Source organism: Gallus gallus, chromosome 28 (assembly GCF_016699485.2).
Source record: "Gallus gallus isolate bGalGal1 chromosome 28, bGalGal1.mat.broiler.GRCg7b, whole genome shotgun sequence".
In the NCBI taxonomy this organism is placed as follows: domain Eukaryota; kingdom Metazoa; phylum Chordata; class Aves; order Galliformes; family Phasianidae; genus Gallus; species Gallus gallus.
Genome location: NC_052559.1, coordinates 2,886,885 through 2,912,587, shown reverse-complemented (window position 1 = coordinate 2,912,587; position 25,703 = coordinate 2,886,885). Strand labels below are relative to the sequence as shown.

The 25,703-nt window shown below is 55.3% G+C and overlaps 2 protein-coding genes across 10 annotated transcripts; one reads left to right on the top strand and one right to left on the bottom strand.

Moving 5' to 3' along the window:
* Nucleotides 1-420: 420 nt before the first annotated feature.
* MIER2 (MIER family member 2) lies at nt 421-13,412 on the top strand. Of its 9 annotated transcripts, XM_046904660.1 has the most exons (14): nt 421-449; nt 3,233-3,639; nt 4,096-4,183; nt 4,692-4,843; nt 5,526-5,711; nt 6,279-6,399; nt 7,048-7,157; nt 7,716-7,785; nt 9,209-9,360; nt 9,967-10,048; nt 10,150-10,244; nt 11,029-11,156; nt 11,825-11,961; nt 12,777-13,412. In XM_046904660.1, the coding sequence occupies exons 4-14, from the start codon at nt 4,700-4,702 to the stop codon at nt 13,250-13,252; spliced, it is 1,701 nt and encodes a 566-aa protein (XP_046760616.1). In that variant the 5' UTR covers nt 421-449; nt 3,233-3,639; nt 4,096-4,183; nt 4,692-4,699; the 3' UTR covers nt 13,253-13,412. The 9 variants fall into 9 exon arrangements, with proteins under 9 accessions (XP_046760616.1, XP_040509626.1, XP_015155509.2 ...); XM_040653692.2 differs by lacking the exon at nt 3,233-3,639 and having other exon boundaries at nt 5,586-5,711; nt 11,029-11,132; XM_015300023.4 differs by lacking the exon at nt 3,233-3,639 and having other exon boundaries at nt 5,586-5,711.
* Nucleotides 13,413-17,157: 3,745 nt separating this feature from the next.
* Nucleotides 17,158-25,421, bottom strand: MEX3D (mex-3 RNA binding family member D). The gene is made up of 2 exons (XM_015300024.4): nt 24,811-25,421; nt 17,158-19,649 (listed from the first exon to the last, which is right to left on the bottom strand). Exons 1-2 carry the CDS (start codon nt 25,358-25,360, stop codon nt 18,394-18,396), a joined length of 1,806 nt encoding a protein of 601 aa, XP_015155510.3. The 5' UTR covers nt 25,361-25,421; the 3' UTR covers nt 17,158-18,393.
* Between the last annotated feature and the right edge of the window lie 282 nt (nt 25,422-25,703).

Sequence of the window (25,703 nt, the reverse complement as noted above, 5' to 3'; positions counted from 1 at the left end):
CCTCTGTGGGTTTGGAGTTCCATAGCGGAGCCCAAAGCAGAACCGACCTCCGGTACCGGCCAGGCTGGAGAGGCCTCAGACCCGGCCCCGCTCCGCAGCCTTTATCACAGCGCTGTGATTGAGGCTGAGATTCTGCCCGCTCCGGCCCGCCAGGGTTCGGAGCTCACCCCGGGCTCCGGATACGGGCCCTCCGCTCTGGATAAGGGCCACGGTGTACCGGGACCGGGCCCAACCCGCGCTGCGTGCAGCCCCGCCCCCTGACCTCTGACCTCTGACCCCGCCGCGCGCCGTCCGCCCGCCCCGCCGCGCCTCCGCCGCTCCCCCCGCCCTCGTGGCGCCGCAGCCAATCAGCGGCCGCCGCCACATCCGGGTCCCGCGCTACCCCCTCCCCCCCCACTGCCCCCCCCCCCCCCAACCTCCGCCGCCGCTCGCGCCCGGCCATGGCGGAGGTGAGTGCGGAGCCGGTGGGGTCGCGCCGGGCCGGGCCCGGGATGGGACCGCGTCTTCCGCATTGCTTTCGGGCCGGGTTGGACCCCTGCGCGATGTGGGGTGGTCCGTGGATGGCTTCCGGGGAGCGGGGCCGGCTCCGGGCCGGGAGCTGCGGGGCCTGGGGCCCGGCTGGGTGGGGGGGAGAGGGCCTGAGTGGCGGAGGGGCTCTGGGAGCAGCGGGGCTGGGCCTGGGGCCGGGCCGGGGCACGGAGCGGAGCGGAGGTGTCCGGGAGTTTGGTGTGGTGGGGTCCCCGGGGGGGATTTGGAGGCAGAACTGTGGGAAGGGGCATTGAGAGGGGGTCGCATGGGGGTGCTGGGCTGGGGTCCCGTGGCCTCTCCCGGTGCTGTCGCATTAGTGTTACTGCTGCTGCTGCACCCGTTGCCCCGCATCGCTCTGATGTCTCCCAGTGCTTCCCTCACACCGCGGGGCCTCGTGGTGAGCACAGCACGTGGGGGCGATGGGAGCTCTGCGATGGCTGCTGTTCGTCGTGGGACAACAGCTTCTATCAGAGCAGCAGGCCTCGCCGTTGGGACATCATGGCACTCCTCTGCCTGCCCCACCCAGAACAGCTCCGTCTTCATTTTGGCCTTTGGAGCATCAGAGCGCAGTGCGCTGCGTTCCCCTTTACGCCGTTGCTTTGGTGTGATGTTGGCCAACGCATCCCTTTGCCTTGAGGACAGCGCAGGGCCTCACGGATGAGGTTGGACCACAGAGTTTCCCATCCGGCATCAGCAGAACACGAGGTCTGGGCAGTGCAGGAGGTGACCCGGACTTCTTGTCCTTTGTGAATGTTTTGCCTTTTCAGATACGTAGGATACAGCACAGATGTGTTCCTATCCACACCGCTTTCCCCTGACTACCACTGAGGTCTGTAGAAAGCAAATCCAAGTTGACTCTCACAGCGTTCAAAATACGTGTTAAACTAGCTCAGGAAATCACTTTGGGTATTAAAATAGTGATGCCAGAAGGAGAAGTGTTCTCCCTTTTTCCTCACTTTCTTGCAAGAGTTGCTTCAGCCTGAGGGACTTTCCGTCTCTGGACAATCGCAGTCAGTGCTGCAATGGAAAATGGCTTTATCTGTGCCCTTCCTCTGTGTTTTCTGAGATATGACTCTTTCTTGGTCCGATGTGCTCAAAAAGGTGAGTCCAGAACACAGAATGGAGTGCTGGAAACATCCGAAAGTACAAAGAAGAGACTGGATGATGGGTCAACGTCTGTGTGACTTCTGGGAGAGGCAGGGCTTGGAACTGGGTGATCTTTGAGGTCCCTTCCAACCCAAGCCGTTCGGTGACCCTATGATTATGCCTGAGAAGCAGAGAGGAATGGAAGGAAAAGTACTGCTGGGAATACCTTTTCTTTTCCCAAGTGACCAATGCATGGAGGAGCCATTTTCCAACCCCGTGGTTCACGGTGGAGGTGAATGGAGGTCACTGCTGTCATCTCCCATGGGGACGGAGCTGCCACCAGCAGTAGATGACACTGTTGGTACCTCATCTGAAAACCACTCTTGATCTGGGAGTATCTGATGACGCCTTGGTTGTTCCTGCTCTCTTTCCAAAGCATGTTATGCTGTTGTGTTTCCTTCCTCCTGCCTGATGGTTGCATCTGAAGTGTCAGACTGCAGCTCCTCACCTTCACATGCAATAACCACACATCACGTGGCATTGGTGTGGTCAGGAATATTCTTTCTGTCATCCTTTACCTATTTAAGCCAGACCCCCTTTTCCCTCTTATTCCTCTGGCTTGTCCGTTCCCCTAATTCCTAATAATTTGAAGGATTGCTCAGTTTTACACATTTTGAAGCCTGGATGTAGGCTGCTTTCCTTTTCCACCACTCGTTTCTTCTTTTCTCAGTCCAAACACAGCAGTGCCACTCATTCCATGGTGACTGGGCAGTTCCCACTCGCCCTAATGCTGCCTTAGTGCTTTGGGCACATAAACTTGTGATTAGTTACTAGGTCGTCATCCTACCATATTGCCTGTTGCTCTTTATTGTAGCATCTGGTCTTTAATCCAAGAGCTCGTCATCCCTGAAGTGTTCTGACACCTTTTCAAGCCAGCCCTGCTGCTGCTGCTGCTTTCAGTCTTCGTTTTCAGAACCCTTTGCGTGCAGCTCCGTATCAGTCCCCGTGTGAAGGAGGCACAGTCAATATATGGATCATCTCAGGACAGAGAGCTCTGCAGATCACTCGAGGCAAAAGGGAGTGTAGCCCACACCGTTCCCATTCTCACCAGGCTGGGATTATTTGTTTGGATGGATTTATCCAAGAGGGTTTTGTGCTCAGTCCCATTCCAGCAAGGACCAGCAGGGAGACATTGAACCTTCCTGAGTTATGAATCCATTTCCCAGCACGACCGCTCTCAAAATGGAGATTGTCTGAACTCTTCCCTTCCATTAGCCCATAAATGCCTCCTTCCCTTTCTTCATGGCGAGCTCTGCCTGCAGCCAGAGTGGCCTCCAGTGGGGTTACCGTGTTGCTAACGATCAGACATTGGAGATGATGAATTGCAGCACACACTGTGCGCCTCAGCTGGGATTGAGGCATCCTCGTTTCGCTGCTCTGGGCAGGGGAAGGAGCAGGAGTTCCATGGCTGCTTCACAGGTCCTTGCCTTCCCTCCTTCTTGGTCTTCGTCTTGATGGGAACGTCTGCTGCCTCCTAAACGAGAGCCTGGAGTGGCTTTTTTGGTGTATGCTTCCTTTTAGAGGATGGATTTTGATTTGAACCTGTATTTTTTTTAAGCTTTCAGAGCCTTGCACTGAAGCACCCCAGATGTCCTGGCTCACAAAGAGGATCACAACGAGATGTCAGCCATGACTGTGTTGTATTGATGCTCTGACCTTCTGCCATCAGATGCTCTCAGTCAGCTCAAAGGCATCACTTAATTACCTGCTTGCTCCCTACCTAGGCTGAACTTGATGAACAGCATTTCCACGTCCCTCAGCCCACGGAGCTGCAGATGTTCTGGATTGCTTTTCAAGCTTCAGCCCGTATTGCTGCCTAAACTGAATGCCTCAAAGCAGGAGCCTGTCCTCACCATCCTGTCTCATCTCTTCCTACCTCACCTCTGCTTGCACACCTCCCAGGCTCCTTTGCTGCCTGCCCAGCTCTGAATTTCTTGCCCGGCCCCTCTGTGTCTCCTGAATGTGGTGAGGCCTTGGGGAGAAGCTGACGTGGTGGTGGATGGCCATTTCTGATTGCATCTCCAAAGAGTGGCTCAGGTCCTGGAAGTGCTGTGTTCCAACAAGCATGATGTGTGTGTTTGGGTTAAAATCCTTCACTTAAGTGAGTGTGTAAACCATAAAGACCTGAGGTCTGAAGCTGGTGAGAGGATAAATAATGAGCAGAGCACTGAAGGTAAAATGGAACCTCCACCACATGCACTTAGAGACCGAGGGGAAGGTGCAGAACCCAAAGAGCAGAGCTGGAAGAGCTGCTCAGTACACCAAACAAGAGTTCTTGCATGGCACAGTGCTACCCTGTGTGGATTTTCTTAACTTCAGCTTTGAAATGAAGCTAATTACGTTTACTGGTGGGGTTAAGAGGCTGCAGGTGTGTTACGTTCTTAAGAGATGTCTCAGCCATATCTTTCTCTTTCCTTGAAGGCCTCGGTGGGCAGGCAGAGCCCGAGGGTGGTGCCATACCCAGCCCACAGCCTATGTCCTGGAGAGCCCAGCCTTCAGAGCGCAGCAGGTAGCCGTGGTTTATCCTTCTGTTTGTTGGTCTGATTGCCAGAGGGTTCCGTGCTCCTGGGGTCAGCCTGTCTGTTTCCTTCCCTTCTCCTTCCAACGTCTTTTGAACTCGTTGCTTGATTCCGATGGCGCTTGATGGATAAGTCTTAATGATGCCAAAGCTCCTACGAATGTCCATTTGCTGTTCTCCCGATATTATCCTGCAAATGCCTCAGATGAAGGAAAAGCTGCAGTGTGCATTCAGATGGAGGACATCAGAGAATCCAGCTAAGAGAGGAACATAAAGAGGGAAACAGTCATGGGATGTGGGTGTTTAGGGAGCCAGGCTTTGCAATGTAGTGCTCACAGGAGGACTTCGTTTAGTTGTTTCCATCCTTTCTCTGCCTAATCTCTTCCTCTGGCTTATCGTAGCTGCACATACACACAAGGATGGGTCGTGTCAGGTTTTGTTGCATCAGAAGGTTGGGTTCAGGGTGGTGCTGGTATCCAACTTGTTTTAATCCCTGCAGTTGTGTCCATGGGCTCAGCTGATCACCGACTGAACCTGGCAGAGATCCTTTCGCAGAACTACGGCGTGCGGGAAGAAAGGGAAGAAGATGATGATGCTCAGGAGAAGCAGAAGTCTTTAGAAGAGCTGGAGAAGAGTTTCAGTGCCTCTCAGGTAAAGGCAGCAAGGGGGGGAAGGGAAGTTACCTGATGGGTTTTCTTGTTTTCTTTGACAGCACTGGCAGCTAAGGTCTTTGTGGGAAACTGTCTTGCTTGCTCTATGCTGTGTTTAAGTCCACCCACGAATAGGTCTTAGGTCTGAGTTTGGATAGCAAGGAGTTGGTCTTTCAGCAGCTGACAGCAGTATGTGATGGCCTGCCGGGTATCCACTGACAGCTGTCCCTTCACACACACTATCAAGGAGTTGTCAGCTGTTGGCTGCATATACAGCGTCCATCCCATGGTGGAGAGGAACCACAGAGAAGAGATGATGTGGTTCTGCAGTGGGTGCTCCCCACGGGGGCCTCAGTGGAACACACAGCGTGCTCTTGCTCTTCAGGTCTGGCCCAAGAGTAGTATAGGGATTTGCTCCATCTCTTCTTCTGTATCAGTACAGTTTTACTGTTTGGCATCCCTTCACCAGCATGAAGCCTAGCATAAATACAATTTTAAAATACCCTCGACTGGATTGTTTTGGGGTGAAAGCTCCTGGCTTGTGTGTACCTTTGAGAAGAACGGGTTGTGGTGTCCTGGAAGCCCATACCCCCTTCGTTGTGCAGCATCACCCAAGGCACTCAGAGCCCCCAGAAGAGCAGAGCTGCCATGACTGCCTCTGCATATCTCTGTGTTCACTGCAGCTGCTGTTGTTCTCGGTGATTGTTCCATGCCTGATGAAGCTTTGTCCTCCTCTCGCTCAGAGCAGTGAAATGCCATTTGAGGAGCTGCTTGCACTTTATGGCTATGAGGCATCCAATCCCATTTCAGAGCAGGACAGCGAGAGCAATGACATCCCTCCAAACCTTCCCGATATGACTCTGGATAAGGTAAGAGCAGCTGTCAGCTCGGGTGTGTACTGCCTTAGAGCTCCACGTGTCTGGTAGCTCTTTTCAGAGGGAGTTTGGGGGACACCAAGGGAAGGGGTCTGCCCAGCTGTGGTGCCCCAGTGAGAAACACCAGGTGCAGAAACGTGAATGGACATACAGAGTATGGAGGAGGCTGGAGGAAAGATAACTTTGAGAAAGAACACTGTCGCAGCTCTGTATGGAACTTTGGTAACAGTTCTTGGCTCGTGAGGTGGGTCTGTGAATAGACAGGGAAGGTTTGGATCTTCCTTCAGTGCTAGCTAACCTATCTCTGGCTTCCATAGGAATCCACTCTCCTCTGAACACTTAGAGGAGTGCTTCAAGGGTGAATAACCTAGGGGTGATGGGGAGCATGAGGGAGAATCTGTCTCTGAAGCTGTGGCTGTGGGAGGGTGAGGAGAGCTGTGGTTGCAGCCACCCTGAGGCAGAAATGCTTTCCTCCAGGCCTCAGCTCCCCACCCCCCTCCCTGCTTTCATGTAATTTTTTAAAATCTAAACTCTTTTTCACTTTCTTCTTGTTGTTAAAAGGAACAAATAGCGAAGGATTTGCTTTCAGGGGAAGAAGAGGAGACGCAATCTTCAGCTGATGATCTGACTCCATCGGTCACGTCCCACGATGCATCAGACCTATTCCCAAACCAGCCTGGCTGTATGTGTTGCTCATGTCTAAATAATTGTTTTGTACTTAGGTGTGACGTGCAGGGTAAAGCAGGGATGTATTTCTTGACTTTGCCACTAACTTCCCTGACATAAATTGTCCCACATTCCTTCTGGGGGCTGTGAATAAACCTGCATGCTGGTGGGGTCACCCAGCATCAGTTGGACATGATAGAGTGTGGGTGGGCACTTGGGATCAGGAGAGAGCTGTGTTTAGCCATAACTCATAACACTGAGAAAGTGAGAAATGTTTTGCTACCTGTTGCAATTACAGTCTGTAGGCTCAGTGCTGGGTCTGACATCTCTACAAGTGAATACATTCAGTAGCAATAGTGGCCTGGTATACTGTGGCAATTGCTAAATATCAGAATAGGAATGGAGCCAGAGTGCATGAGAGACTCAGTGCAAAGTGATCTTATTCCTTCTGCTGCCCTACAAAATGAAGGGTTGGTTGACATCACCCATGTGGCAAGCATGCATGTTCTCTTGTTTAAAAAGGAAGGGTAGAAATGGGTAAGTTGTCAACTGAGGACCACTCTGAAAGTGACTTTTAAGACAGAAGATAAAGGGAAGGAGAGGGAACGTGGAGCGATGGAAATAAATCATTTCATAACAGCAAATCTTTCCCTTTTCCACAAAGCAAACAACTTCCTTGCTGATGAAGACAAAGAGCCCTGTTCATCTCCATGTGCTTCCTCCATGGCTGAGGAATCAGAGGAGGATTCCATGCCATCTAGCGAGTGTAAGAAGGTAAATGATTGCAGTACATCCAGAAGGGGAGCTGAGGCAGTGTCCCAGAGCCTGAGGAAAACATGACACACAAGCACTGTGATATTCCTCAAGCAAATTTTCCTTTTGCTCAGTGCCTTGTGTTCTGTGGAAGGCGGTGGCATACATGGGTTGGAAGTGCACTCTGTAGCCCCATGAAAGGGAATTGCTGGGCAGTATTCCCAGTGGGCTTTACTGGAGAGGAACCATCTTATCAAAGAGAGGAGCAGATTCCAAATTCATCCTGGTTATGAAGGTTGCAGGAGACCTTTAGCACATCTTTGATCTCCATCCTCAGCTACTTGCTGTATATCTGACATTAAAACAATGTAGATGCCTGAGGTCCCTAAAATATGCTCTGTCTAGTTGTAAGTCTTTCTAGTTACCTTATAAAGTAGTCAGGGCTCCCTAGAAGTTGTAGTGACACTGGGAGCTGCAGATGTACCCTGTTGTGGTGTCACAGTCCTTAAATAATGAAGTAAACTCAGTGCCCACATGCAGTCTGTTCCATTTACCCAACTCTCTGTGATGGTATTTCAGGACATCAGTATTGGACCTCAGTTCCAAGCCACCGTTCCCATCCTCCACTTAAACAGGCACAGTGAAAAAGGTAAGGCAGCTTCCTTGGTGTGTCTTGTTTGGGTGTAGGGCTGCTGTCCTGGGGATTTGATGGGCTCTGGATCACTAAATCTATTTTGTGTCTCTCAGCTTGGCATCTCTTAGTATCAACACCAAAATGTACAGCTATACCCAAGCTAGCTTTAAACTAGCTTGCTTGGATTTGGCTAGTAATAGAACTACAGAAGCTCCATGAAAACTGGCTTGGCATGAGAGGTTAGGAGGAGGGGAGCTCATCTGTAGCCAAAGCAAGATGCCGTGATGTATTCTTCCCTGGCATCTTCCTGAAGTAGCAAAGGTTACTTCCATTCCATACTCCCTGGAGCTGGCAGTTCCTAATTTGCTCTGCAGACATGCTGATGTGCAGATTGTCTCGTAACTAGTGCCTTGTTAGCAGCAGCATGTTGAGTTTCTGAAGAAGATAGCTAACAGAAGAGCACCTCTTTAGAAGTGACTCACTTCCTCACTGGTTCTTTTCACCCAGCAGACTAGAAGCAACTTAGTTAAAGGGGAGAAAAAAGTGCTCTCAGCCTTCTGTACTAAAGACCATGGATTTAGTGCCTGTTTCATGCAGTCTGTATGTTTGCTTCAGCATAAAATGAGAGGAAACTGACAGTAGATCCACACAAGGATTTTTTTATGCCCTGTCAGTGCTTCCTCTGACTTTACATGGCAGGACTCAGTTCGTTTGTCTCTAGAAATAGGTGAACAGGTGAAACGTGAAGGGTGCTACTGTTTTTATATCTGAGTAGGAAATTAAAGCACTGCATTTCTAGCTATTTTTATTGCAGAATCCCTTCTTGCTTTCCTCTGTGCTTGCTTATTTTACTTAAACTCGTTTACATTGCTTTGTGCCATGCTCTCATGGACTTAGAGCCTTGAGACCTAAAAGGGACAATAAACACATAGCGATGCTGTGTGCTGCTGCTATTTCATGGATGGAGCAGCTCATGGAGGAGCATTACAAGCTAGCACAGCTTTGCAGCTGCTTAGTTTTGTTTCTAGGATGAAGAGGGTCTTGAGCCTAGGCCAGACTTGTAGCTCAAAGCGGCCTTTGCTTCCTCATCCTTTTGTTTGCTGCATGTGGGAAAAGACACCTTACAACCTACGGTTTTGGAGTTGCCAAGGTTAATGAATCAAAGCAAAAGAGAACGTGGTAACAAAAAAACTCATCAGCCAACCCTTGTGAAGAAGTGGAAATAAGTCAAGCCTGTGCTTGGGGCTCTAGAATAAGCAGTATTCAGCTTATCTGCCTCCAAAATCAGGAGGGAAAGATGAAATGCCTTCACACAGATGGCTGCCATCTCTAATGCCAGGCTGGAGTCCAAGCAAAGGTTTTCTCTCTCCTTTTATCTCTGCTGTGCATGTCCATGCTGATTGTTTCTCTGAGCTTATTTCAGTGCTTTTTCTGTTAGCCTATGAAAATGAAGATCAGCTGCTTTGGGACCCAAACATCCTACCTGAAAGAGAGGTTGAAGAGTTCCTATACCGTGCTGTGAAGCGGCGGTGGGACGAGCTGTCTAGCAGCAGCCTGCCAGAAGGGGAGATGGTGAAAGACAACGAACAGGTAAACCCTTGTAGCCAGAGATACTATCAAGAGCAAATTCTGTCGTCATGGTACAACGTTCCTTCAGAGATCCTGAACGAGGCTCACTTAAAAGAGAATGGGGCCTCCCTCCTGTGATCCTCTCCTTCTGCTTCCTGGATAAGTGGGGTTGCCCCTCAGATGCAGCCTCAGGAGGCTCTTCATCCTGCCCTTGCAGAATCTCTGAGGCAGAGCTTGCAGCGTGAGCATCGTTTTGGATCTGCCCTCTGTACATTCTGTGGCTTTTGCTTTTAAGCCAGCAGAAGGTGAAACTTCTGGAGGAACTTCAGAGCAGCTGTGTTAGCCCTGAGCTAGCCAGGTTAGATTCTCACAGCAAGCCCAGTATCTGTAGAAACACAGAAGCTCCCCAGTAATCTCTAGAGCTGCTGATAGAACTGCATCTTCTCAGTCCTAGGGTTTGTTATCCAGTGCTGGGAGAATGAGAAATAGAATAATCCAAGCTGGGGCTAATAGCAAAGTGACTCCTGAGAAAAATAAGTGTTAGGAGACAGATGTGAGCTGTAAGGAGCTCTGCTTCTGGTCTGTTTCTCTCCTACGTGCTGCCAGCCACTTTCATTTGTGTCCTAGGCTTTGTATGAGCTGGTGAAATGCAACTTCAATGCAGAAGAGGCATTACGGAGGTTACGGTTCAACGTGAAGGTTATCAGAGGTGAGAACCCCGTCTGGATTCTACCCCAAAAGTCAATGTGCATAGAATTCTTCCTGGATTCTGTACATTTTCCCCAATTCCTCTCTTTTTTCCCCCTCTAGATGAGCTCTGTGCCTGGAGTGAAGAAGAATGTAGAAATTTTGAACATGGCTTCAGGGTCCATGGGAAAAACTTCCATCTTATCCAGGCAAACAAGGTAAGAATGTTCACCCCTGCATCACACTGAGACAGAGGGAATGAGACCGAGGTGTATTTTGAGCCTTGGCTGATGCAGGAAGTTCAGGATTGCTGAGTTCCAACCCCAGGCTTTGTGTTGACTCATGCTAGCAGGTGATGGGCCGTTCACTGCCCTGCTCTGCCTTATTTTCCAGGTGGGAGAAGTCACAAACAACACTGGCCTGCATGAGTGATGTCAGTTAATTACTGATTAGCCCTTTCTGGAAGTCTCAAAAAGTTCTTTCCAAACTCTCAGCCCTTGCAGTACCTTCTGTGAATGAGTGAGTTGAGCATGTGGATGTTTTGTAAAGTCCCCTGGGGTCCTCTAGAATGAAAGATGCTGTTGTAGGGAGAACTGGGCCCCAGGGCATATGCTGCTGTGCTGGGAGTTGGCAGAACTAGAGAGTCCAGTTCTACTGCTGATTCATTGTGGGCATGTTGACTCTGGCCAGTGAAAATGGATGCAGGTTTGCTCTCTTGATGTTAAGTGTGCTACTGGAGGTGCAGGAAAGTCCTGCATGAACGTACTGTGTGTGAGCCCACACTGGGGTCTGCAAGAACAATTATGCACCATGGGGAGTTCCTTCTCTGGCTGATTCCCACTTTGGAAACCTCAGTATCTGCTTCTGTTCCGGAGTGTAGATGTGTCCGTAGCAATATATATCACCACCACGCACTTGATTTTCCCTGTGCTGATAAGAATGGGTGAACAGCCCCCTTTCCTTCAGACACATCTGGATGCTGACTGTGATGGTTCTCCTCAGGTCCGCACTCGGTCAGTGGGTGAATGCGTGGAGTATTACTACATGTGGAAGAAGTCAGAACGCTACGACTACTTCACTCAGCAGACCCGTTTAGGAAGGAAGAAGTACGTCCTCCACCCTGGAGCCACGTGCGTGGAATATTCTCACACTAAAATTAGTAATATTGGGAAGATCCCTGCTGCAAAGCACCTCCGCTGTAAAGACTTTGCTGTCTGCTCTGGAAGGGTTTTTGGGGTGGGAGCACATAGCTCAGAACGTAACCCACTGTTGGTGTGGGAAGGGATGGTGAAGCAATTATAATGCTTGGATCTGGACTGCCTTATGCCAGAAAATACTGCTTGCTTTTTGCACATGAATGCATGGGTGAGGTTAGGATCGGGGGCTCAGGGCTGATCTCAAGAATTAATGCTGATGGATGAAATTTCAGGAGTAGGATTTCTCTACGTGCTCAATTTCTGATGTTTTGGAGGTGAATTAATTTATATCCCAGACGCTCCCCTTTGAGGCAGATTGAAATCTGTTAATTACAGAAAATGCTCTTCTAAAAGGTTGACGCTGAAATGCTTTAAAAGGTCAAAAGGAAATATTTAAGTGGAATCCACACTGATTTAACTGTGATTGCCTCCGTGCCAGAACCTAAACTGGGTTCTGCAGACCGAGAAGTGATGGACCTCCCTTTTTGTCAGGCCTCTCCAGCCCCGTTGCTTTATTTGTTGGTGGGTTCAGATCTGAGCCTTCCCTGCCTGCGTCTCTCTGGTTTGTGGGTGGTCACAGTGCTGTCTGCCTTTCCCCACAGGGATTACACTGACAACGATTTGGATGGGGGTGAGGTGGAAAACGCCAGCCGCTCTCGGAGCTTCCCACCCATCCCCTCTGCCACCAGCTGCCTGGACTCTCACTTTGGCCAAGACCAGCTAGCAATTGAGAGCACAGGTAACTTCCTTCCCTTCTGTCTACCACAGGAGAGGAGTTCTCCTCTCCATCGCTCAGCAGCTGGACCCTCCTTTTGCCTTTCTCCTTTTGCTGTTATCCAGCAGTTGCTCTTTAGCCTGTATGGTGTCAGTGTGCTTGCAGGGTATGGTGCATGTAAAGGAGACTCGGCTGTCTCTGCATTGGTGAGCACTGACTTTCTAGAGTTGGCTTACAGTTGGTCCTGCTTCAGATGCAGAGGGAGGAATGGCCCATGGCATTCCCAAAGCAAGAGAATGCACTGACTTTGGGCACCTGCACTAGAGAGTTGTTTCCGATGCACCTGCTTTAGTTAATGTGCACAGGTGTGTTCTCCAGAGGCACCAGGAGTCAGTCAGTATCTGTGAGCTGCTTTTAGAGCTGTGAGAAGACTCAGGGAGACTGAATTGGGTTCATTGCTTCTCTCTGTCCTGCCACAGAGAAGGGCTTTGTGTTGCCACCTGCCGGGGAGGTATGCTCAAGGGGACGGGGTTTAGGATGGGGTTTATATTGGAGAGTCTTGAGATTTCCTTTTAATTTCCATAGAAAAACCAGTGCCCCCCCTATCCGCTGTCTGCATCTTGCCTTTCTTTAGTAGATGCTGGCAGGATTCGTGGTTGCTATAATAAAGAAACATTTGTGCCATCAAACAAGAACTGTTCTGGACAGGTGGGATTTGAGCTGGATTCTGGTTTTCCTGTGTTGTGGACTCATTCTACTTTTATTTCACTGCTTCCCTCCCACTTTCTTCCTCCCTCTCTGTCCGCCTCCCTCAAATTTCCTTCCTTTGCTGCATGCAGAGCCCCTGAGCGTGGAGAGCACAGCCTGCAGCCTGGGCAGCATGAGTGAATCAGGACAGGGCTACGAGTGCAGTACTCCTTCAGAGACGAATTGTTCCTTTGACCCTGCAGAGGAGGCCTCCTCAGGCACCATCTCTGCCTCCTGCACACGGCATACTGTCACCCCCTCGGACACGGGGCTCTTTGCTTTGCCACCAGCAGGACCAGGACTGGCAGAGAAGCAGGAGACATTACAAAGCTCTGGTGAGACGATAACCATGGACTTCACTCTCCCTGCAGACATTAACGAGGGTTTGCCTTTAATTGCTGGCCCTGTGGATTTGGGCAGAGACCCAGAGGCAGTGGTGGCCCCTGCGCAAGTGTCCTTATCGGTCACAGATTTTGGCCTCATTGGCATCGGAGATGTAAATAGTTTCCTGACTGCTCATCAGGCCTGCTCAGCACCTGTGGCTCGATCAGAGCCTTTGTCACAGTGAGAATCTTCAGTCACGAACCTGTCACGGACCCAGCAAGGACTTGGACCTGACTGAGTCAAATCCTGGAACTTCCACTGTTCTGTAGGGACAGTTTGGAGCTCTTGGTCAGAATCCTTCTTTCCATCCTCCCTGATCCAAGGCTACAGTGAAACCAAACACATTTCTTCTCCAGCGTGTTCTGACACAGTCATGCAAAGCTGGTGGCTGGCTTGAGTGAGGGGGGAGGCTCATGACCCCCCCCCCTCCCATTTCGTTGACCGTGTGTTACCCCAGGTAATGCCAGGCTGTTGGGAAAATCCCTGCCCCCTCAGTGCAGGGGAAGTATCCTCTGGCCCCAGTGGGACAGTCTGAGTGAAGAGATGTTTTGAAAACAGGGATGTATCACGGGCACTTCAGGGCTGGGACAGAGGGTGCAGTCTGGAGGTCCGAGAGCTTAGGAAATCAGCATGGAGCACAGTCTGCTTGGGCTGGAGGGCTGTTCACCAGCAGAGGTGAGCATGGTGATGCCAAAGGAAAGTGAGGAGTCCTGGCTTTTCACCCACGTGTGATGCATTGCAATAGAAGCCACTCTCCCCACTCCTCGCAGCTTTCCTGCGCTCTGAGCTGTGGGTCGTGGTGGTGCACACAGTGCTGTTCTCAAAGCTCCTGCAGTGTGCATCTCTCTGCCCACGCTGCCCTCAGCTGCAGGTGAGACGATGCAACCTCTTCCAGCCCTCTGGCCAAAGCTTCAGGGCTTGGAAATGGATGCTGTGATAGTATGGTGCATGCTTAAGCCTTTCCCACCTTCCTTTGCAGAAGAAGGGAACGGTTATTTCTGAGTTGAATCTCGCTTTGGACAGTGGCTGGAGTTAGAACTGTGGAGGTGAATATGGAGAAGCAGAAGGTGCCAGCACGGGGCAGCTGCTCTGTCCCCACCTCTGGGCCTGCGTCTCCCTGGAGCAGTGACACCAAATGGGGCATGGATGTGTGTGCATCCTGGGAGGGCGACAGCGTTCAGCCCCTGAATCTCGCTGGTATCAGAGAAAATTGCCCACAGCAGCACCAGCCATCCTCACTGCCACTTAGTCTGAGCACACAGTGTGCAGCTCAGCCCCTGGGCCACCCGGTGTAGGGCACCAACGCTGGCACCGAGACCCAGCAGGAGAGCAGACGGCATTCCTTTCCCTTCCCACCCACCTCTGTTCTAAAACGTCACCCCAGGCTCTCATAAAAGAGAGCAAGGGGTGTCTGTACTGCCATTAGCACTCAGGAGGTGATGGGGTGGGCAGGAGGTGGGAGCTGCTGTGCAGGGAGCTGCGGTGGCCGATGGGGGTCGCAGATGTGTGCCAGGTGTAGGGTTTGGCCCTGGCTTAAGTCCACTCGTGGTTCTCATTCCCTTCTTCCATGCAGGGAATGCTGCCTGCTGACTTGCTAGGCAGGGCTCTGGTGCAGACGTCCCCTTCCTCCAGGCATTTTCTGTGTTTGAGAAGGGGTTTGGGTTAAGATTTCTTTGCTTATTTTGGTAGAAGCCTTCAGGCTGCCATCCCGCAGTTGCTTCTGCTGCCAGTGGATTTGGAAGATGACTAAAACTATTAGCCTGGATCCTCGTTTTACCTGGCGTGGTGAGGCTGCACCCCTGCGGAGGGAGCGCGGAGACAGCGCCAGACAGCTCCAAGGGATGGCTTAGGATCAGACCTCGTCTCTCACCTTCTGAGCCCCAGACCTGTCCCCATGTGCCACCGGGGGGTCGTTTCAGTCCCAGGCGGCGCTGAGCTGTGCCAACATCCCGACACAACGCTCTCGTGACCGGGCATCGCTCCGCGAACCACATATGGTAAAACAGAGGGCCTCCGGCTGCACCCGGCTGCTGGAAATGGAAAGCAAATCCAAACGGCGGCGGCTCCGCAGTGGAACTTCCCAGGCTGTGATTCCCCCTTTCTGGGCAGGGAGAGCAGCTGCAGCCCTGAGGGAAGGCCGGGCCTGGGCTTCTCCTCTCCATCAGCCAAGGAGGTTTTTAGTTTATTCCTGAAACGTCTTTTTTTTTTTCCCTTTGGTTTGGTTCCGAGGAGGGGAGGCCTTGGGAGGCAGAAGCGTCTCTTATTTATATCATTCGGTGTTGTTTACAGATTCGCACGGGCTCTTTCAACGCGTGGACAGGAGAAGCGCGGAGCTTTTCCCACATCGCTTTAAGGGAGAGGGGTGGAAAGGGCCGGGATGGGGGGGAGGGGTGGGACGGGGGGGGGGGGGGGCACAGCGGGAGGAGCTTCGGTTCGGTTGGGGTTCTCTTTTCCTTCTTACAAAGCACATTCACTCGGAGATGCTCCCAGCGCTGGACTCCCCCCCCTCCCCCCCCCCCATCCCCCCTTCCTGCCCTTACACTGTGAAGTGATGCTGCCTTGAAGGCCCCTCGCCGTTATTTATTTAATTAAAAACCTCATTTGAAAGCGAGCACGAAAAGTGAGTCGGGAGTTTTTGGGAGTCCGGGGGGACTCCGCGAGGAGCCCCCCCTGCATCGCGCTGCCCCATTGACCTGCCAGGACCTGGCAGAGCGGCACGGAGGTCCTGCAGGGCTCGGGGCAGAGCGCTGCCCGCACAACGACCGCCCCCGCGTGGCTGTGGGTGCTGTGGCTGTGGGTGCTGTGGCTGTGGGTGCTGTGGCTGTGGGTGCTGCTGGGGCAGCGGGGAGTGAATTCCCCCCCCCGTGCTGTGAATGGGGGCTGAGGGGAGAGCCCGTGGGGGGGGCGGTGGGCATCCATCGCCGTGCCCCACGTCACGTCGGCTCCCACGTTCAGTCCCAAGGCTCGGAATAGCGAGGAGACCCTCCGAGCTGCTCAGGGAACCGCAGCCCCAAGAGCCGAACCGCCGGCTTGGCTGTTTGTCCTCCTGCTCGTACTGCGCGTGCGCACGGGGACGCAGACATGGCGTTTCTCTGCTCCGACCGCTCTACGCCGCCGGTCCTGTCGTGTCTATGGTAATGGGTCCTCCCGGGGGTACTGCGCGTGCGCACGAAGCCGCAAGAAAGCGGCTTTGTTTCGCTCCGACCGCTCTGTGCATCCGGTCATCCAATCTCTATGGTCTTCGGTCCTCCACAGAGTAACACGCATGCGCGGGTAAAGGCGGAAGTGGCGCCGTGCTCCTGAAGGCAGCGAATGGCCGAGGCCTGAGGGCAGTAGAGCTGCGCTTCGTTACCTAAACCATTAAAAAATAAGAACCCCTTTTTTTTCTTTAGATAAGAAAACGCGATGCAAAAACAGCAAAACTGCTGTTATTTTCTGCTCAAAAACTCATCAAGAGTTGCCACCATCAGCCACAGCCATCTGCCCTTCCTGAGGCTCAGTGACACGAAGCGCTGACCCTGGGACACGTCGGTCCTCCCGTCTCTATGGTCCTCGGTCCTCCAAGGACCCCCAGCTCCACGACCCCACAGATGCACGCAATGAGGGCTTTCCTGCCAGCCACGGGTGCCAGCCTGTTGGTCTGAGCCTCCATGTTCTGTGGGTACCACTGCCTATGGGTGCCGCCAGCGCCACTCTCAGTCCAGTGGGCCCCCCCTGGGCACCACTGCCTACGGGGCCTCATTCCCATGGCTGCCACTCTCTTGTGGGTTCCCATTGCCCACAGGCGCCATTGTTTCGGGGTCCCAACGGTCCATCTGTCCCTACAGCCCATCCATCCCCACGGCCCACTCATTGGGCGCCACATCCCACGGGCGCCATTGCCTCTCAATGACCCGCGGGGTCCCCATGATGGGAGAGGCAGAGGATGCCGATCACCCTGCGCCGGGGGATCACACCCCGACGTCTCCTGATGCAAAAGTACCCCATCTCCCATTGCCCAAATGCGACCCCACGGACCCCAACCCATTTCTCCCCCCAAGTGGTCCCAAAACCCAACGGGCCCAACAGGCAGCGGAGGCAGCACGCGGGTTCGTATATAGTAAAAAGTCTTTATTAAGAAGGCTTTGAAGTCAAAAAATAAAACTCTTGATACAATTTTCATAACCGTCAAGTCAGCTCAGCAAATATATAATCAGTACTTTAGCCATGTAAGGTTAAAGGTCCGTTATTTTCTTTTTAAAATAAAATATATTTTAGTCTTTAAAATTTATTCAATAAAGTACATATTTTCCTATAAATTCCCTACATATACATAAAGAGGTAAAAAATAAAAAAATAAAACTAGAACAACAAACAACAACAACAAACAAACAAAAAAAAAAACCCCAACAAAAACCAACCACGAAACAGAAAGGAGATAATAGAAATCTGTCTGCTTTTTCTCTTTGCTGTGTGTTCAATGGGGCCCCTCCGACCCCCGGCCCCTCGTAATGCTTTTCGGGCAGGTTTTCACATTGGCAAAATAGAAGGTAAGACCTGTGTTACAAAAAAATATATATATAGATACTTTTATAGAACCGTCCAGAATCATCCAAAAAAAAAAAAAAAAAGAAAAAAAAAATAATAACTACATACAAAAAAGAACAACGAAAACATCATAATAATAATAGAATGCTCTTAAAAAAATAAAAGACAACCCTTGCGTGTCCTCAAATAAAAAGTGCAACCGGACCTTTTCTTTCTTGTTTATTTAACTTTGCAAACTGAATACTGTTATTTGGAAAGGACTGTTGAAGAACAGCTGGGCTTCCTCTCCCCAGCCGCCACAGCCGGGCTAAGAGTTAAAGCTATTCTGTAAACATTGGGTTCTGCTCCTCTCTGCGGTTCTGCGTCTCTTCCTCGTCGTCTTCGTCTGCCCCCTTTCCTCCCCGTTCCCTCCCAACCCCTTTGCTCTGCCCCCTCCCTCCCCGTGATCCTGCCCTCCGGCTTCCATCCAGTGGGAGAAATAGCATCTCCATCCCCACCCCTGCACCCCCAGTCCGATCCTTTAAATAAACAGGGTTGACGCCGACAGTTGCGTTGATGCCAACGGTTGCGTTGATGCCAACGGTTGCGTTGATGCCAATGGGTGCGTTGACCCCAACGGTTGCGTTGACCCCAACGGTTGCGTTGACCCCAATGGCTGCGTTGACCCCAACGGTTGCGTTGACCCCAACGGCTGCGTTGACCCCAACGGCTGCGTTGACCCCAACCGCTTCAAGTCCTTAAAAAGTTGTGTTGGAGGGGAGGGGAGTGGGGCTGCTCGCCGCGTCAAGCTGGCCCCGGCTAGGAGAAGATGTGGATGGCTTGGGTGGCCGGTGTGTGGCACGCGGGGCACTCGGGCTCGGCCTTGCCGCAGATGCGCATGGCACACTCCATGCAGAAGAGGTTGTGGCCGCAGGGCACCAGGGCGGCGATCACCTCGCTCTCAAAGCACACCATGCACTCGCGGGAGCTCTTGCGATGCCCATCGGAGCTGCTGGAGTCGGTGGGTGAGCCCGAGGCGGCCGAGACGCTGCCGGGCAGTGATGATGAGGAAGAGTAGCCCGTGCTGGTGGAGAAGGAGGAGAGCGAGCCCTGGGTGGGCAGCCAGGACAAGGTGCTGACGGGGTTGCTCTGGATGCGGCGTGCCAAGGGGTGCTCCAAAGCCCCTCCGGCGCTGTCTGGCAAGGTGGGTGAATGGCGTGGTGTGGCCGTGCCGCTGTTGCGTCTCTGCGAGCCGCCGAAGGCTTGCAGGGGGTTGGCAGCACGCTCAAAGGGTGACCAGATGGCGGCGGCGGCGCTCGGCGTCGTCAGGTCCAAGGCCAAGAAGTCGAAGCCGAAGTCACATTCCTCCGAGCCCAGCGGGGCCGGCGCATCGCTGAAGGTGAATCCACCGCCGGTGCTGTAAGGGCTGGTGGGGCTGTTGTCCGCCACCCGCCCGCTGTAGAAGGACTCGGTGGAGGCGCTGCCCAGGGAGCTGAGGCTGTCATTGCGCAGCGCGGCCGCGGGTCGGCGGGCCGGGTGGGGGGCTTTGGCCCAAAGACCAGCAGAACCACCCTGCAGGTCCAAGCAGACGTCGGTGCCGTTGGTGTGGAAGTCGTTGTCGGCGTTGACGTCGACGAAGGAGCCTGTCCGCATGGTGATGTGGGCCTCGATCTCCTCGCGGGCCCGGTCCACGTTCTCGGGCATCCCCGTCACCTCGAAGACGGGCTCCTTGTCCCGGCTGGGGGTCACGATGTAGGTGTGCGTCTGCTGCTGGATGCGTTTGATGGTGGCTCCCTTAGGGCCCACCACCAGCCCCACCACGCGGTATGGGACCCTCACCTGGATGGTGGTCTGGCCCGGCAGGTTGGGGGGACCCTGCAGGGCACCCGTCAGCCCATTCACTTTGTTGCGTGTCGCTCGGATCATGGAGAAGTGCTCAGCGGCTGAGAGGATCTCCCTCTTGGCCATTTCCACGTCCTCCTTCCTCCCGGTGACGATGAAGATGGGTTCCTCGCCCCTCACCGGCGTCTTGATGTACGTGTTTGTCTTGGCACGCAGGGCTTTGATTTTGCAACCTGGAGAGTGAAGGAGAAGGGGAAAAAAAGACCACGTGTCAATGCCAAGACCTCGTGGGGACACCGTGCCCAGGAGGGAGAGATGCAGAACCAGCAGGACGCAGAGGGTAAGCAGCAGGTCCCAGCAGGACCCAATAGGACCCAGCAGGTGCCCTGGTTCTGCAGCTGCAGCCCAGACACCCCTGGAGAAGGCTCTTGCTTCACACCTCACACCAGCTGCTAAGCCAGGAAACGGCTCAAGCACAGCAGGAATGGATGCGGACGGGTGGGTGAACTGCGTGGCACCGGCAGCCCATCCTCACCTGTCCCAAACTCCTCCCTGGGGGGACACCGAGGCAGGGGGGTGCCAGCTGAGGTGGGGTTTGCTGCCTCTCCCAGCCCCACTGATCTCACCCTCTGCCCACTGTCCACTGCACCCCCCTTTGCACAGCACACCCAAAGCAAAGTTGGGATCCCACAGGACGGAGGGAGAGGGAGCAGAGCGTGAAGCCCATCCCTGTGCACTGCGATTGCTGCTGCTGCAGATCCCCTCCCATAGCACCAAACAGCTGAACGGCACCGGGAGAGCTCTGCGGTGCACACAGAACGGCAGCTGCGAGCGTACGGAGAGCTCCTCCTCCTCTTAATTCCCAGCAGCAGAGAAAAGGGAGCCCTGGGGGGCTACAGCACGACCCCCAGCAGCCCCATCCCACGCAGGGACAGATTCAATGGGGGAACGGAGGCAGCAGAGCCGCACACAGCTCCAAAACCCGGCGTGCAGCTCCAGGACAGAGAGAGCTGCTGGAAATGCAGCCCTATGGGATCCACTCCCACCCGGGTTCAGCCCTTCCTGCGTGCCCAGAGCCGCCCGGGTGCCAGCACTGCTCCTGGTGAAGCCGTGCGTGGCTGCGGAGCTCGCCAAGGAAGAATGTGGGTGGAGGAGGGTTTGTCGGAGCTTTGCCTAATTTAGGACAGCAACTGGAAGGTGTATTTATGGCTGGGGGCAGCGCAGGGGCGGGGAGAGCGGCGGCCCAGTGGTTGGGGCCGGGCAGAACCAGCAGCCACCAAAGACCCATTTATTGCTGTTAAGCGTCAGCACTGCTGCAGCCCCGCGCTGCCCTCCCCTCCGTATCCCCCCACCTGCTGCAGGGCTGCCCCGCTCTGTGCAATGCTGGCTGGGGGCAGCGGGGAAGGCAGCAGCAGCAACACCGCGGGGTATGCACACACACAGCCACAATGCACCTCATTGACTGCGGGAGAGGCCACCAAGCAAAAGGGAGAGGAACCCGTAGAGCTCAGCTGCTAAAGGCACCAGGTGTGATTTGGGGATCGAGGCACTGAGGATGCCACGTGCTGCAGGGATGGGGGACCTCGATGGGCTCACAGCACGTTTGGGGCTGAGAGCTTCGCTGCCATCACCTCTGGGGACGCAGCAGACGCATCCGTCCCCAGTCCCAAACTCCACCCAAAGCAGAGGAGTGGGGCTGGTGCCCACTGGCTGTGGGATGGCTGATTCCTAAACATCCCGGCCACCCCTTTGGGCTGCAAATTGGTGACACAATTAAACACACCACACACAGCGAGCCACGTACACCTCATCCACTGGCCCCATGGAACACCCATACAACCCCACGGGATCAATGAATACCCCACACTGCAATACACCCATCAGCATCACAGAGCCCAACCCCACCGAGTCCCATCTCCGGGTAGCTCTGGGAAGCACCCAAAGCCCCCACAGCCCACCTGGGGTGCACCCGAACTGCACAGCACATGGTTGCACCGACAGCCCGCAGCGGGGGGAATGCTCTGTACCAGCACGAGCTATTTTCGATCAGTCCCAACACGCCTCCAGCCCAGATGGCCGCATCCTTCTCGAGTCCACACGGCACAACCCCGGCGATGGGGACCTGGGATGGAATGGGGTCCCCCCGGGCACCGCACGGGTCCCGCCGTGGTTTGGTTTGCTGGGGTGCCCAACGTGCAGCAGTAATGATGAGGGATGAGCAAATCAAGGTGCCAGACTTCGCTACGAGGCTATAAATAAGGTGGCTTTAAAAGCGTTGCCACAGATCCAAAAACACTCCGACAAAACAGGGGGAGCTGCAGCCCACACAGACCCCCCCCGACGCATCCACACCGCCCGGGGGGCTCCTCTGTCCTCACCAGGGGGGGTCTCCAGCACAGACAGCATCCTCACCAACCATAACCCGGCGACGGCACCGCACCACCACTTGGGTGCTCCCCTCTGAGTCCCCCCAACCCCAACCCCAACCCCTCTCGCCCTGCGCGCAGCCCCACATGTTGGTGATGCGGAGCAGGACGGCGTGGTGCTGTCCCCGGGGTGGCGGCTGTGCCACGGCCCATCCATGTGCTGTCAGCACACAGCCCTGGGAGCTGTGCTCAGAGCAGGGTCACCCCCTCGGGGCCGTGGCACAGCGCAGTGCTCGGGATGCTCCATCTGCCCTCACCGTGGCGCAGAGACCCCCCAACGCCCACCCTGTGCCCGAATCTCTCCGTCCCCAGCGCAGCTCCCATCACCTGGACACCGCCGCCCTACTTCTGCTGGTTGCAAAGAGCCAAACGATGGGTGCCCACAGCACTTGGAGCAGACGATCCCTCCCACGGACAGTCATGACCGGGCTTGCACGAGGAGGCACAGCCACGTAATCCTGCCCGGCCACGTTGTGGGGTGGGCACGGAGAAGGGCCCGGGACTTCAGCTCAGCTCACCTCACAGCGGCACCGAGATGGCACCGATGCGCTCCGCGCAACAAAGGTTTACTTCCTGACATGCTTAACTTAAGGTCTGGAGGAGAGAGATGAAAGAGAAGGGAGAAACAGGAGGAACTGCAGCCAACACCCTCTGCCATGCATCAGCCCGGGTGGGACGGCGCGGTGCGGTGCGGGTCGGACGGGGACGGTGCTGCCACATGACTGCAGGACCTGCAGCTCTGCGCTCACGCTCGGGGCAATGCAGGCTGCAGGGATAGGAACACGGCTCCCACCGAGCCCGAAGTGCCACCCAGCAGCACACACACCTCATGGGATTGGGGACACGCAGCCCTCAGCCCGGCATCACCCCAAAGCCGCCGCCCCAAAGCGCTGCCCCAGCCCAGCGTCCCCATGGCGCACGTGGTGGTCAATGGGGACGCGAGGGACCTCAACGCCTGCAGCAACGGGGGACAGCGAGGAAGAGGAGGCCAATGGAGGAAGGGCTGTGCTGGGTTTTGAAGCCCCAAAGCCACGCTGGCCTCACACATCCCTCATTGGAAGTGGCAGAGCACGGAGACGCCCCGCTATCAGCACGGACCCCTCGCACAGCACCAAAGCAGCCCAGCACTCACAGCACCGCCGCGCTGGGCTGAACCCGCAGTGCCCAGCGCTGAACCCACTCCACAGCACCACCACGGCACGGGGGGGGGGGGGGGGGGGGGGGGCACAGCACAGAGCCAACAGTGCTGGGGGGGGGGAGGGAGGGTTGGGGGGCCAAGAGTGGGTGCAGAGACGGCGCACATGGAGCACATCTCAGGGAGAGCGCAGCAGGGGGGGCTGCAGCCATCGGCGAGCACAGGACCCCATTGCTGAGCCCAGGACCCCATGGGTGACCCTGGGACCCCATCAGCAAGCCCAGGACCCCAGTGGTGAGCCCAGGACCCCATCGGTGAGCCTGGGACCCCATTGGTGAGCCTGGGAATCCATCGGTGAGCCCAGAATCCCATTGGTGACCCTGGGACCCCATGGGTGACCCCAGGACTCCATTGGTGAGCCTGGGACCCCATCAGCGAGCCAAGGACCCCAATGGTGACCCTGGGACCCCATTGGTGACTATGGGACCCCATCGGCGAGCCCAGGACCCCATTGGTGAGCCCGGGACCCCAATGGTGAGCCCGGGACCCCATCGGTGACCCTGGCACCCCAATGGTGAGCCCGGGACGACGCAGCAGGGTAAGCAGGCACTGTCCCCCTCCTTGATACAGCACGAGCATCCTCCATGTGAGCCCCAACACACCGGGGGGGTCCGCAGACCCCCATGGAAGCACCGAACCACGTCCCCATGCTGAGCACAGCAGGATGCTGTCCCGGCATGGGGCTCAATGCGATGTGCAGCTGCTCTTATCGAGCTCTCACCATCCCGGGCTCGGCGGTGCCATACCTACACCGGGTCAATGGTGTGGGATGAGGGGTGCCAAAAAGTTGGGTGTCCCGGTGCCGGCCGGGAACGCGACTGATGGGGAAGCAATGCAGGCCAATGGGAAGCGCAGAGCATGATGTCACCACGCTAATCACAGCATGGCTCGGGCTAACAAAGAGAACAATGAGGCTGCCCAGCTCCCCGCTTCTGTGCTGGAAAATAAAACGTGTGTCCCCCCCTCCGCCCCCCCAAAAAAATCCCCTCCCCGGCACCGAGGGATGGATGGGGATGGAGGGGTAAATGGGGTGGCTGTGCGGTGTGGGGAGAGCTGGGGTGGGATGGGGTGGGGGTGGAGGGGGGGGTGGGGGCAGCCCCTTTCTGCTTTTAATTCATTGGGGGTGTTTTGTCTCGTTGAGGTGTAGTTCATTGCATGGGACGATGGGGTGGGGGGGGGGGGTTCGTTGGGACAAAGCAATGTGTTTGTATGCTTATGGGGTGAAGCGTGTGTGTGTGGGGGGGGGGGGCTTTGGAAGCTGTGTTTTAGGGGGAGTTGTGCACCGTTGCAATGGATGCGATGATAGGCTGGAGGGAGGGGGGGGTCTTTTGATGTGATGATAGGTTGGAGGTAAAGGGGGGGTCCTGGGGGGCATAAAGGGTGAAATGGGTTGGGGGAGAGGGGGAGGGGGGGGGGGGGAATGAAAAGGGGGATGATTTCTTGCAAAGGACTTGGAGAAGTCCAGAGATGGGCTGAACTTTTGGGTGGTGGGGATTTGGAAGGAAAGAGGGGAAGGGGGGGGGAGAGGGGAAGGGGGGGGGGGAGGGGAATGAGACAAAGAATGAAATTGACCCATATGCTGATAGGGGGGTGGGGGTTGGAAGCCTCAGCCCCGGGGGGGGTCCGAGGAGCCCGGAGACGCCGTACGGCGTCTCCGGGCTCCTCGGACCCCCCCCGGGGCTGATGCTATGGGTGTAAATACGGGGTATCTCGCATGGGATAACACACAAAGGGGGGTGGGGGTGGGGTAGGGGGGTGGGACGGACCCATTACCTTGCCGCCCCACGATCTCAGCGACGTGTTCGGAGCTCGGAACGGGAACGCATTCGGTCATATTGACGCTTTTTTTCCTATTCCCGACGAGGTTCATCTGGTCGCTCAAAAGAGGGGGAAGGTGGTGGTGGTGGTGGTGGTGGTGGTTGTGGTGGTGGTGGTGGTTTTGGGGCGCTACGAAGTTGCCGAAAACGGATGATGATGATGATGATGATGGTGGTGAAGAGGTACCGGGAAGAGTCGGGCTGTTCCCGGGGGGCTCCGGTTCCGCCTCCCCACCCCCTCCTCCTCCTCCTCCTCCTCCTCCTCCTCCACCCCCCCCCGGTTCGGCCGTTTCCTCCAAACCCAACAACGACAGTTGATCCAAGGCGAATCTCAACGCTTCGTCTTGCGTTGGAGGCGGCCCCTCCCTCGTCTCCGTTTCGGGCTCCGGTTCCTGCCCGGTGCTGACGGTCGAAGGTGGGGGTGGAGGAGGGCTTAGCAAAGCTAAACAACGCGGGGGGGCTCGGGCAGCCTCGCCGCCGTCGGGTTGATAGATGGAGCCGGGCATGGCGGTGCGGTGCGGTGCTTTGCGGGGCGGTGGCGGTGCCCGGTGCCCGCCGCACGCCGCCTCCCCCCCACCCCGCCCGGCCCCGCGCCGCTCAGCCCCGCCCCTCCCCCCGACGTCAGCCCGCCCCGACAATGGGCCGCGCCCGGCGCGCGCAGGCGCGGTGGCGGCAGGAAGGGGGCGTGGCTACCGGGCCAAGCCCCGCCCATCTAGTTCCGCGACCACGCCCACTCCCCCCATCCTGGCGGGAAGCGGGATGGGAGCGAGCGCGGAGCGTGGGGGGGGTTAATGGGATGGGGGAGGGGCAGCTGTAGGATGGAGCCGGCTGAGAGCTAACCCAGGTCTG